Source organism: Protopterus annectens, chromosome 2.part1, assembly GCF_019279795.1.
Source record: "Protopterus annectens isolate FY-2018-M chromosome 2.part1, PAN1.0, whole genome shotgun sequence".
NCBI classification, from domain to species: Eukaryota; Metazoa; Chordata; order Ceratodontiformes; family Protopteridae; genus Protopterus; species Protopterus annectens.
In genome coordinates, this window is record NC_056729.1 from 938,158,778 (window position 1) to 938,173,406 (window position 14,629).

Genomic DNA, 14,629 nt, shown 5'->3' on the forward strand with positions numbered 1-14,629 from the left:
AGATACTGAGGCAGCACAGGTTTTAGTCAAGAAAAGCTGATTAACTTCTCGGAATGAACAAGAACAGCAGAGTAAATGTGGTATATGATGACTCAAGGAGCAAAATAAATCATGAGACTCGGCTGTATCTCCATCTATGCATAGGCATTCTGATGGAAGAACATCTGTGCTCTGTCAAGTCCCAGGCTGGTTACTAAGCTTAAGGGAGGAATTGTTCATGTACTGCCAAACAAATGGTAGTAAATAAATGACAAGGGTTTGTCCAAGGCTCCATAACTTCAGTTTATTTCTTCCAGTGTCTTGTCTGGGAGCAATGCAGAAAGACAGTTTGCAGTGACATTATAACTTGTGGTCAGGAAGGTACAGATGATCAAAGGATAACACTGACAGCCTTATATTAAATCTATAAAAAGAACACGTTTATGAATGATGCCATATAAAGTCCAAATGTACAGTTTGCAAAATTAGAATTAACAGAAATTCTAAAAGGCACTGCAGACCTGAAACATTGTATATATACTGTCATAGACTGGTGACTAAGGGGCAATAATGGTACGCTGCTAACTAGGGAGATGACATATTAAAGTAAAATGAGCTACTCATGTTCCTCTGGTAGTTTTATATGAAGCAGAAAGAAAAGGAGATAACCCTTGTTCCATTAACTTCACCAGAAAAGTACATTTGTTTGCTAGAGGGATAGACTGTTAAGGCCACAAAGATAACTTAAGACAGGCTTTTGCAGGCAATATAGATAGAAGTTGCTTTGTGTGCACTGAAGGAGAGAAGAAAATCATAATATAACAAAACATATTCCTGTAATTTAGGTCAATAAACAAAGTCAATAGTGATGATCAGCTTCACATTACTGATATGAACATCATAACAAATCTTAGCTAAAATTATTCTAACTTCAAAATAAATATCAGCATTTTTTTTCACTAAAGAGAAACTTCAAGCTTGGCAGACTATTCAACTTCAACTTAACCTTCACCTGCTATTTTTACACAGACATATACAATTAAAGTCAACAAACAAAACAATAAACAAATATAAAAGTACATATAAAGTAGTTTTAACAGTTCAAGGTAACATACACAAAGGTGCATAAATTAAGACAGGTCAAACATAACGCATAAATTAGGTAAAACAATATATACAAGAGTACATAAAATAAAACAGACTAATAAGTTATTCACCTCCTTCATATGCAGTTTCAAAGAGGTAGGTATTAAGTGATCTGCGCAAGCCAGACAGAATCTAGTTTTTGTCAAAGCTGTTGGTGATTTGAAAATGAACGGAGTAGTAGGATTAATGGGAATATTCATAATGGACGGGGATTAAAAGGTAAACAGGGAAAATACCAGTGGCATGGTCCTCTACAAATGAAAATGTATTTTTACTGCTTCACCATCACTTGAGGAAATTGGGTATGAACTGATGTGTTCACTCATTCATTCTTTTATACTGGTATACTTGCTTTTTCCTGTTCAAAGATGTAGTGGAGCTAGATTCTATACTGCATGCACATACGCAAACGACTCTACTTCATAAGATCGACAGACCATTTGGTCAACAACCAGTATTCAAGGCAAAAACCTGGGAATTGCCCCACTCCCCAATGTTGTGCAACCCGGGAGTTGATATATATAGTTAGGGGGTGTTTGGGGAGCGAAGCCCCCCACCTATTTTCATTTAAAATGTGTAGTTTTTGTTGTATTTTCATGTTTTAAACAGAAATAGGTAGGGGGCTTCACCCCCACACCCCCAATGTGGGGGGCTGTGCCCCCACCACCCTAACTATATATATAAACTCCAGGGTTGCACAACATTGGGGAGGGGTGCAAATCCCTGTTAAGTGCCTTGAATACTGGTTGTCGACCAAATGAATGTCGATCAAATGGTCGGTCGATCTTATGAAGTAGACCCACACAAACACATGTGTACACACACACACACACACACACACACACACACACACACACACACACACACACACATTGCATACCCCCACCCCCCAACACACACATCTACACTCACACACACGTGGGTGCTTACAGACAGTCTTGAGAAAGAGTTCCAGTTGTCTATATACAGTTTGCATATCCCCCCACCCATGTGTGTGTGTGTGTGTGTGTGTGTGTGTGTGTGTGTGTGTGTATGTATGTGTGCGCATTTTTGTATGTGGGGGGGGATTCTCTGGGTACACTGGACTCCTTTCCAAAGCTTGCTCGTTTGATTACATAAAGCTGTTCTGACTAGCCTTGTTTTATTTTACTTTACTTTCTCCCAACCATCTCAGCCACCACTGCAAGTCCAAGACATTGCTATCATCCGTGCAGCTAACAAGTTTTTTTTTCCATTTTAAACCCTTCTGTTTTTCTCCATGCAACTAAGGGGTCTAATAGGAATTTAAGTAGACCTGTCACTTATTTCCATGGGTAACATAAGACCATATATAATCCAGACCCCCCTCCCCTTGCAAGCACACATTACTCATGCAGTCACTCATCTCTGTTGGGTGATGTAAATGAGATGACTGTCACCAGTATGCACTCCCCAACCCTCCCTTCCAAGACAGACAAGTAGGCAATTTCCTAACTGGCTCCTTCTTCTCCCAAGACATTAAGCAATCCCTGCATTCTATTTGGGGCTTTATCCCTCTGCACCATTAAACCATCTGAAGATCTATTTTAATTACTGCATAAATTATATTTCAGGAAACAGTTTATAACTTCTTTGGGCCTCTTGACAATGAAGACTTTGGGGAATAAACTGGATTAGTGGAAAAATCAAGTAGGGAAATCTTGCTTCAAAACACAGTAAAAGAATTCATGGATGGTTCTGTAATTGCAGGAAAAAAAAGCATTTCAACAATTTTAGAAGTGGGAAATGAGGCACTAGGAAGCAATGTGGTGGTTAAAATATGCAGACGGTGGCCTGCTTCACTGGCAGACAGGGCACTCCTTAATTCCACAAAACAACACATTAACAAAAGTTCTAAAATACTAATTATGATACTATGAAACAGCTTTTAGTTCGTCATCAGGTGAAACCATTCTGAGAAACATGTACATGCTAAAACACATAGAAATGGTGTGTTGACATCCTGAATCAGGATACAGGCTTTAGGGTCACGTCAACTGTTGTGTGAAAAATCCATCTTCAGAAAATGTAAACATTCTTAGGTAATTGTGACATCACTGCTCCCAACTGATATGTCAACAGCCTTTCTGACTTCTAAATGGCAAATGAAGACATACATAAGCAAGAATGTACATGTTCAGAAGCAAATGCAAGTGTTACTTTCATAATCAGCATACAAGAAATAGAACCTGGTCTCCTGAGATAACAATCTATTCTTGCTAACAGGATGGAATTTCAGGAGTAATAACCCAAAAGCTTTTTTCTAAAAAGTAAATGAGCTATAAACATTGTGACTTCACATATGGTTGTTAAAACAAAAAAATATATTTTCCTTTCAGTAATTTTCATAGTCTGGCAGCGTCATTCTGTTAGACTTCACCTCTGAGGTGTTAGTGAAGATTTCTGCTGCAGACCAGTCTGTCAGTATAAAAAATGACTTTTCATGCAGTGTCAACAGCAGGAGAATTATTTTATTAGTAGGATTGTTTTATCCAGGACTTGATGAAAGAAGAGAAGAGACAGACTTTAAGTTCTGTTAAGTTGCAGTGGGAGCTAATTATTTCCCTCTTTGAATTAAGATCCCTTTATTGTCATACTGTACTTAATGGATGTTCACATAAACAGGTGTGAAAAAAGTTATATTCCATATAAATCATTATGAGAGATTATTTAACAGTTAAAAATATATAAATCCAGCCTTATTGCAGCCTGTGGTATATTCCACAATAAACGAAAGGCACACGTATTTGGCACTATTCCTGAATTGGTATTCTGGCTCCAGAGAAAATAAATGTTCCCTCTCTCCCAAAAAATTTTGAATATGAAAACGTATTTTCCTGTCAAAAGTACTATGATAGGAGGTGTAGCACAAGGACTTGCTGTATTAAAGACAGCATGCTTTTGTTTTATCAGAGAGTAAATTGTCCATTGACAAGAGTCACTAATATACTCTGCCAGTATGTCCCCCAAAGAAGCGTTAGCTCCATATAGTGTCCCCTTCACTGATTCTACGTGTAGGGATCCTGAATATAATTCCCAACCTCGTAGCACAAGAAATCTGGACAAAGCCTAATATAGTGGGGGAACAAAGGTCCAAAAACAGGAACAGGTTTTAAATATTGCTGTTATAAATGTAGAAAGTTGCTAGACTAACAGGATTTGCATTAGCACTCATTTTCTAAAAGATAGGAAGTCTGAAATTCAATACCATTATTTAGTGACTTCGGTCTTCAGTGACAAATTTTATAAGGAACAGACCAAACATATGAGGCAAAAATCCAGACATTTTGTGAAAATCTGGACAGTTGAGAGGTATGATACAAGAGCGCAGATGTCCACTGCACACACGTTTTCTGTGCTTTTCTGTTCTGTTCACAAGTAATGGCCATCTCTTCTCATGTCTGTGTTTACTTCTCACAGGTGTTGGGCATGTCTCTGCAGTTTGTGCACAAGGTCATTCTTTGTCATGCTACAGGCTTTGCCAGAATCAGTAGAGGGGTGGCAAGTGAGGCACCTGGAAAAGTAGATCTATTACAAGGGATGTACAAGATACAGCTAATGTTTTTCTAATGGTTAGCAGCTCTAAACACAGTTTGTTGGGTCACTTGCAGGCACAGACTTCTGAATCCTAGCACAATATCTTTCTGTTTTCTGAATAGAAGCACAGCATCTTTCACTAACTGACATGTTTCTTGTGGGTAAGGAATAGCATTCACTTCTATGGAATACATATGTCGCTGTTAACTGCTGCATGCCCACAATGATGTGTTACTAATTCATTTGATGGTTGTTCTTAGCTGCTGTGCAAGTGTATTTTGTACTGCATATTATGAACAGTGCAACTCACTGTAGACTATAGGCACTACTCTTATTGCACAGAGAGAAGTGGCTCTGTGTAATGCCGAATGTAAGTTGTACTACTGTAGAGCTTAACTGGTGATACTCCCTGCAGTGCATGAGTAGCACTGTTACTACAAAGCATGAAGCTACTCACTGTGGACAGAGCATGAGAGGTGCTATTATTGCAAAGCATGAAGCTACTCACTGTGGACAGAGCATGAGTGGTGCTATTATTGCAAAGCATGAAGCTACTCACTGTGGACAGAGCATGAGTGGTGCTATTATTGCAAAGCATGAAGCTACTCACTGTGGACAGAGCATGAGAGGTGCTATTATTGCAAAGCATGAAGCTACTCACTGTGGACAGAGCATGAGAGGTGCTATTATTGCAAAGCATGAAGCTACTCACTGTGGACAGAGCATGAGAGGTGCTATTATTGCAAAGCATGAAGCTACTCACTGTGGACAGAGCATGAGAGGTGCTATTATTGCAAAATATGAAGCTACTCACTGTGGACAGAGCATGAGCGGTGCTATTATTGCAAAACATGAAGCTACTCACTGTGGACAGAGCATGAGTGGTGCTATTATTGCAAAGCATGAAGCTACTCACTGTGGACAGAGCATGAGTGGTGCTATTATTGCAAAACATGAAGCTACTCACTGTGGACAGAGCATGAGAGGTGCTATTATTGCAAAACATGAAGCTACTCACTGTGGACAGAGCATGAGTGGTGCTATTATTGCAAAGCATGAAGCTACTCACTGTGGACAGAGCATGAGTGGTGCTATTATTGCAAAGCATGAAGCTACTCACTGTGGACAGAGCATGAGTGGTGCTATTATTGCAAAGCATGAAGCTACTCACTGCGGACAGAGCATGAGTGGTGCTATTTAGTGCAGCTTGTGCATGGTGCTATTACTGCAAAGCATGAATGGCATTATTCAGTGCAGGGCAGGTTTGATACTACTACTTGTGTATGAATAGTGCTACTTACTGCTGAACATAATGTGTACTATCACTGCAGAAACATGAATGGTAATACTTAATGCAGAGCTGGTGCTGCACACTGCATAATTTCCTTGTTTTTACTTCTGCTAAGCATGACTGGTGCTACTCACTGCAGGACATAAGCATGCTTTGACTGCAGAGACATGGATGGTGCCACTCACTACAGAATATCACTCATGTTACTCCTGTTAAGCATGACTCGTGCTACTCACTGCAGGACATAAGCAGGGTTTGACTACAGAGACATGGATAGTGTTACTCACTGTTGAACATGAGTGGTGCTGTTACTGCAGAGTATGAATGGTGCTACTCACTACAGAATATCACCCATTACTCCTGTTAAGCATGACTGCTGCTACTCACTGCAGGATACAGGTGTGCTTTGACTACAGAGACATGGATGGTGCCACTCACTACAGAATATCACTCATAACAAACTAACCTCCTCTCTTTTCCTTGACCTGTCAAAAGCCTTCGACATGGTTAACCATACACTTCTTCTACACATATTAAAATCCCTTGCTTTGGATTCCTCTTCCTTAACCTGGTTCTCTTCCTATCTTGAAAACCGACAACAAGCAGTACTCTGGAAAACGTCACTATCTACTTTACTACCTATTTCTTTAGGAGTACCACAAGGATCTACACTAGGCCCACTCTTATTCTCTATCTTTATTAATGACCTCCAATCTTCTATCTCAAACACTACATGTATACAATATGCTGATGATTCTACCATTATCTGCACAGCCTCCACTCAATCTGAACTCCAGTCACTGACACAATCTACCTTTTCTACCGTTGAACACTGGTTCTCAAAAAGATGTCTCCTCCTCAATCCAAAGAAAACAAAACTACTTCTTTTCTCACCTACCCACAAATCTCCTCAGCTACACTTCTCTATTACTGCAAGTGATAATTCCCTCATCTCCCGAGACTCTACAACCAAACTGCTTGGTGTTATTATTGATAATAATCTTAACTATGACCACCACATTAACAACACTATAAAAGCAGTTAATAAAAAAATTGGTTCACTGTACAGAATCAAACCTTACCTTACACCAGAAGCAAGGACCACTTTAGCACAATCACACCTGATCTCTACCCTAATGTATGCCTCCTCTATTTACACTAATCTCTCTAAAAGCAACCAGAAGAAACTTACTACATCCTACCACAATATAGCTCGCTTTGCCACAGCATCCCAGTATAGAACTCACCACTGTCTAAACTTAAAACACTTACACTGGTTAGAACTTCCCAACAAGATTATTTATCAACAACTCTTAATAACACATAACATTCTATATCAACCATCAAAAACACCAGCTCTTAGTAACCTCTTGATCCCCTATAACAACTTGAAACAGCTCCGCTCCGCTGAAAAGCTACAAGTTAACACTACACGAATTACTATTTCTGCAGGTAACTGCCTTTTTTCCAACTCAGTAGGCAAAATATGGAACAATCTCCCTTCACACATTACCTCTATAGGCTCCTTTGACCTTTTTAAAAAACATCTTCTTCGACATCTTAACAACTTTTGGCTCTGCTCTTGTACCAATCCAGACTAATCAATCTGTCTACTACCATATTTCCTTACTTCAAAACTGCAATCTTTCTATGTGATCACAAACGACCTAATGACTGAACATTTTTTTAAATGAACCAAAGGGAGTGTAGTCTCTAAAAGATTTCTGAATATGTAGATTGTATCATATGTTTTCTACTACTTGATCTAGACTAATAAGTATGCATGGTGGCTCAATGTCTATGCCACAAACACTGATTGTATATGTTCAATTTCTATAACCTTGTTTTTAATCTGTGGAGCTTTTCTCCCCGGGCCTCCACTGAAAATGGAAATAATCCAGCTGGACTAGCCCGGTCAACAAATGTAAAATAAAATAAATAAATAAATAAATAAATGTTACTCCTGTTAAGCATGACTCGTGCTACTCACTGCAGGACATAAGCAGGGTTTGACTACAGAGACATGGATAGTGTTACTCATTGTTGAACATGAGTGGTGCTATTACTGCAAAGCATGAATGGCATTATTCAGTGCAGGGCAGGTTTGATACTACTACTTGTGTATGAATAGTGCTACTTACTGCTGAACATAATGTGTACCATCACTGCAGAAACATGAATGGTAATACTTAATGCAGAGCTGGTGCTGCACACTGCATAATTTCCTTGTTTTTACTTCTGCTATGCATTACTGGTGCTACTCACTGCAGGACATAAGCATGCTTTGACTACAGAGACATGGATGGTGCCACTCACTACAGAATATCACTCATGTTACCCCTGTTAAGCATGACTCGTGCTACTCACTGCAGGACGTAAGCAGGGTTTGACTACAGAGACATGGATAGTGTTACTCACTGTTGACCATGAGTGGTGCTGTTACTGCAGAGTATGAATGGTGCTACTCACTACAGAATATCACTCATTACTCCTGTTAAGCATGACTGCTGCTACTCACTGCAGGATATAGGTGTGCTTTGACTACAGAGACATGGATGGTGCCACTCACTACAGAATATCACTCATGTTACTCCTGTTAAGCATGACTCGTGCTACTCACTGCAGGACATAAGCAGGGTTTGACTACAGAGACATGGATAGTATTACTGACTGTTGAACATGAGTGGTGCTGTTACTGCAGAATATGAATGGTTATACTCACTACAGAATATCACTCATTACTCCTTTTAAGCATGACTGCTGCTACTCACTGCAGGACATAAGCGGGATTTGACTACAGAGACATGGATGGTGCTACTCACTGTTGAACATGAGTGGTGCTGTTACTGCACAGTGTGAATGGTGCTACTCACTACAGAATATCACTCATGTTACTCCTGTTCAGCATGACTGCTGCTACTCACTGCAGGACATAAGTGTGCTTTGACTACAGAGACATGGATGGTGCTACTCACTGTTGAACATGAGAGGTGTTTTTACTGCAAAGCTTTAATGATGCAACTCACTACAGAATATCACCAGTGTAACTCCAGTTAAGCATGGCTGGTAATACTCACTGCAGGACATAAGCATGCTTTCACTACACATACATGAATGGTACTGCTCACTGCAGAGCTTGAATGGTGGTGTTACTGAAAAGCATGAATGATGCTAGTCAGTGCAGAGCATGAATGGTACTGTTACTGCTGTTCATAAATAGAGTTGTTTACTGTGTAATCATGCATGGGATGATTTACTGATAACATAAATGGCATATTTTATCTTTGAGCACAAACTCTGAAACATACTTTGTAGCATGACCATCTCTTTTTACTCCTGGGTAAGGCTGGTGCTGTTTACTGCTACTCATGAATGATACTAAATAGAGCTGAGCATGAAATGTGCATTTATAGTGTAGAACAGGATTACTACTGTTATACAGTAAGCATGAAGGGTCGCCTTTACTCATGATGATGTTCATTCCTGGGCATGGATCATGCTGTTTACTAATGCAACGTGTGAATACTAACCATGGGTAGTTTTACTGTAAAACATGAACAGCACTGTATATTTGTTGAGTATAAATAGAGTTGTTACTATTTAGAATAAATATTGATCCTTTGGACATGAAATGTAGTAGCTTTGCTGTTTATTGTTCATAGGCTCACAGGTTCATAGGTTATTACTAGGCTAATGACTGCTAGGGCCCCTACAAGTCTATCCATGAACATCAAATTATTTGGATCCTGGATATCATGGGCATCTTTGTGGGGGTGGGGTGGAAGCATGCTAGAAGGGAGGTAACTAAGGATTTGTAGGGGAGAGATGTTAGTTAAGGTAATCTTTTCTTATTGATGGCCTCTGTCAATAAGGGACATGGGGGCCAGTCTTGAGATAAATTTATGATTTCACATCATATTGTCAAGTTTTCATTTGAATAGGGTCAGAGATGAACTACCGTTTACATGGACAGGGAAGCTATTCCATAGTGTGGGGATCCTTTGGGACACATATCCGTCTCTCATGTCAGAAATCAAATTCAGATCCCTGGTCTGTAAATTGTGAATGTTTATGTTTGGCATCTAGTTCGAATGATGCTGGCATTACTAAGCAGTAGTATGTCTGACAACTGCTGATGTAAATGCTGTTGTTTCTAACTGAACACGAACGGTATACTTTGAACTGTCAATTCCTGATGAAGACAAATGGCGTTTTCTTACAGCAGAGCATTATTAGCATGGTTTGTAGCTGAGCGCTGCCAATCGGCCACATATTAACTATACTAGCTATAACCAAGCAAGACAATGCTTACAATTTCAGAATACAAATGGTGCAGTTCAATGCTGATAGCTGCTTCAGAATGATAAGTATGAATGCTGTTGCTTATTGCAAAGCATGCATGAAATATGAAGGAAACGACCACACAGCATATCTTAAAGTAGCAGTATTATTAACAGGAGCATGACTTCAGCTATATGCCTGAAGGACAGCACCTTCAAATAGCACACTTAACCAGTGCTGCACTCAGATGCCAGAAATTTTTGATATGACCTCCGACCTGTTACAGGACTAAAACCCATGGCCTTCTGGTGCTTTAGGCAGGTGTACAAGCAGATTAATTGCACTGGTAGCCATGTGTTTTCGGTTGAAAATGAGCTATGACGATTACCAAGGAATGCAAATGCTAGTCATTAATGCTGCGCATAAGCCAATTCAAATGTCGACTAGAAATTATACTGTGCATATGTAAGTATGGGGGGCAATTTTCAGCATCTGAGAATGAATGGAGGTGTGATTATAAAGGTCAGAGCTGACCACTGATCATGAGCTGCTCTCTTTGCTATTGTTCACAATGCACGCACTAAAACAGGACCTGTACTCTTTGGTGCTAAACACAAATTGTACTCTTTTCATACAAACAGTAGAAGAAGGCACACATTTGGTGAGTCCATCTAAATATGATTCTACCCATATGACTCCAGCCCTGTCTGGTTTCCTCTCCCATTTTTCTTAGGACATTCCAGCTTTGCTCAAATCGTATCACAGATAAAAAAGATTGTACTGTATGCTAGGATACAGCAACAAAAGTTCATCTCACTTTCAGTGGCTTGTTTCTTCTGCCGTCCTGCTCAGTATTGCGCCCCATTTTCATTTGCCAATATATGTCACTTCGCTAACATTTCACCCTAATATCTCCATGCCATTTCAGATGCAAAAAATCAAGTGTTGCTTTTGTTTTGATTCCTCTACAGGTATTATCGGCCTTAAGCCTTTTTTATTATCTGAATATGAAGATTACATTGTTTTTAACCATGTGTTGTCTGCTGTGGTACATGCTTTACATAGTGCATTCTTTGGAGGGGTACAGGTAATATTCTTCTAAAGGTCATATCTTTTACTATTATTTTCTGAAATAGGGAACTTTCATTAACAACTGCCTTCATTTCAAGGTGAAGTCGGAGCACATTTGACTCGTTAAGAAAGTCACTCAGTCAAAAGATTATGCCTGAAAAACCTGTAGGACACCAAATCATGTTAATAAGACATAATTCGTTTGCAGCTCATTGACTTAGCTGACTAAACCATGATGACAGCTGTTCCTACGGGTCATGTTTGCATGACTACGTTATAAGCATGTGAGAAGTACAATCCACACTTTGGCTTGAGTGCATTTATTTCATTTGGTTAATGCGTCATTTACAAATGCATATTTTTGAGACATATCTTGCTCACATCTAGCCTAAATAAAGAAAAAAAGCATGATAGTATGCTTGTTTTCTCCTTTTTCCATACATCTAAAGAGATTGTGGCAATCAATATAAGTCAAAATTTGGTACTTCACTCCTGGTTAAGAGTTTTACAAGAGAAATATAGAAATAAAAACTGGAAAACAGAATGCGCAATGTATGAAGTTTGGCTAATGTTCACTGGCACGTTAGAAACAAAGACAAAACTGACCCATTAACACAACTCTTGAACTTCTGTCTGTAATGCAGACAGCATGGGTTTAACAGTATGGTTTTACAATATTGTTAGATATATGAAAGATGAGCAAGAAAGGACAGAATAAGTGCAAACAGTATCACTGGTTCAGCAGGCCAACAGTTCATCTTTGATACTGGATACAGCTGTAGATTGTGACCTAGTATGAAGCACTTACCTTCCAGAGTACAGAATGCAGAAGACCTACACATCTCTGTGATGCTGTCTTTTGCATAAGGTGTTAAACTGAGGCCCCCTGTGCCTAAGTTAGTGGGAATAAATTAGGTTGATGGAAGGGAGCAAAGGGTACTAAAATTAAAACAAACTAGAATCAGACAGAAATTATCAGCAAGCATTGTGTGTCTGCTGTAATACAGCTATGATGCATTTACCAGCATCATTTAATATGCATGGCTGTGCAACAAAAGGAAGAAGAAAGATACAGTTTCCAAATGTAGCCTCATAATAAACACAGCAATGTGCATCTGTATGAGTAAATTACGGACAGAGATGGGAGCCACTGTTGTCTTCCAACTGTTATACAAGACAACTGGACAAAGAATGTTTTATTTTGTTATAGGAGAATCACAGAATAGGAATACATAGTTCCAGCTTCATTTCAGATGGGGGTGTCAAGTGCCCAACTACTGAATTGCTAGCTGGGATACAACAAATGACAATGCAAGAGGCATTTCATGCTTAGAGGATCATGCATGAAATGTTAAATCTGGGTCCTGTCACTCTTTAAGATAAAAACAAAGAAGAGTTGAGGAGTAGAATTATTAAAAGTATATCTCCGCACCTGTAGTTTACACCTACTCCCAAAAACTGAGAGAAACAGTACAGGCCTAGTTTATGCTTCAAATGAGTTGATATTCTGCCCCTTCCTTGTATTTCCTGTTAAGGCCTATATTTGTGTCTTTGCTTAGTTTTCGTTTTATAAGATTTTTTTTTTTTTAATTTTTGTTTTTAATATAGAGGTTTGTATTATTATATACTGCTATCTCACTCATTACTGAAAGGAGAACTGAAAAACATACCTGGATTATTATTTACGTTAATCTCTTTGCCCTGGAAGGATCTAAGATGTTATTAAAGTTTTCATCTTGCTCATTACATAACTGAAAAGCTAAGTACACATCCTCAGGTAGCTGGAAATCCTAAAGCATCTTGCTAAACATGTATCTCCTGACTCTCACTGGTTTCTCAGATGTTTCATTTGGTACATTTTCTTCAGGTTGTCTTCGTAGTGACCATTTTATTATTATACCTCTCAATAGAAGTTATGCAATCATTGACTAAATGTGTGAAAAAATAAAACCTTATTACAGTACCTTCTGACATGAGGCATTCCGGTGGGAGATCTGACTGTCCGCCCTCTTTGATTGACAGCTTGCACCATTAGCCTTCCAGTACAGCTTACTCGACCCTGTTAAGTGGAATATATATAAGCCTTTAGAAGAGAAAACATGCAAACTTGTATTGACATTGTTGAGACTGGAAAATAAAAATGCAATATTATAGTAGTAAGAAAACAACTCTCAATTATGCAATAACTATCCGCTAGCAGACATATGATGCTTGCTTTCTGCTGTTGTTATGTGTTTCACTACTAACATAGTCCAAACCACTTGTCCTTTCTCATGACTAAAGGCAGTGACATGTTCTCTCACTTCTTTCAATGGCTACAACCTTCACTATGCTGCATCTCTTATTAGATACGTCAGTAGGTTGATAACTGCTATGTAGTGCATGGAGTATCATACTTATGCTCCAATATCTAGAAAAAGACCAATACTTAAGTGCTATTATAGGGCAAGACCAGATCTTCACAGATGTTAAGCATCCCCTATTCAGATAGGATACACGGCAGGCAGTTAAATCTGCAGTACTAACTACAAATGACAGCTGTGATTTGTTTCTCCCTGCTGTCTGTGTCGGTAATGGCTCCATGACTTATGACAGCTGTGATTTGTTTCTCCCTGCTGTCTGTGTCGATAATGGGTCCATGACTTCCTCTCATAAACTTAGAAAGTTGCTACAACAACAGGATTAGTGTTTACTTGCATTTTCTGAAGGACAGGAAGTCTGAAATGTAAATGTATGTCATTATTAGTGACTTCAGTCCTCCATGATTTATCCAAAAAAAAAAAAAACACAGATTTTATGAGGAACAGACCAAAAATGTGAGGTGAAACTCTGGACATCCTGTGGAACTCAAGACTGCTAAGAGGCATGGACAGTGACTGTAAACATAAGAGAGTGAGTTTCACTGCCTTTCTGACACTGTTCACTATGCTCTTTATGGCTTTAAAAGTTGGCAAAACACTTAGCACTTGTTTTTCCTTAACTAGAAATACATGGAGCAGATACAGCTCCATGCACTACAAAATAATTATGATCAGGTCTCTGATCATAACCCTTTAGTTTGAGTTCATGACGTAGATGCCAACATTCACCTCTCAAGTTTCACTCTCAAGGTGAATTTCTTGGCATCCAAGCCTCAAACACATAATAACCCACTCATAATCCTGTGTGGAATACACTATTGCAACCATCAGGTAAGAGTGAATGGTTGCAGGCAAACTACAAGCCTTTCATTGCAATTCAGGTACAGTGCTTGGATCTGTACTGTCTGCCCATGGCACTCAAATGACTATTCAATGACATCCTCGT

The 14,629-nt window shown here is 39.1% G+C and overlaps 1 protein-coding gene across 5 annotated transcripts in view; it reads right to left on the reverse strand.

The window, feature by feature from the left end:
• Window positions 1-14,629, reverse strand: part of PALLD (palladin, cytoskeletal associated protein) — a 2,901,248-nt gene that overhangs the window by 100,582 nt on the left and 2,786,037 nt on the right. For all 5 annotated transcript variants that reach the window (XM_044062575.1, XM_044062576.1, XM_044062578.1 and 2 more), the window contains one exon: window positions 13,288-13,382. In XM_044062575.1, the coding sequence (XP_043918510.1) occupies window positions 13,288-13,382 (95 nt within the window). The remainder of the gene's footprint in view (window positions 1-13,287; window positions 13,383-14,629) is intronic.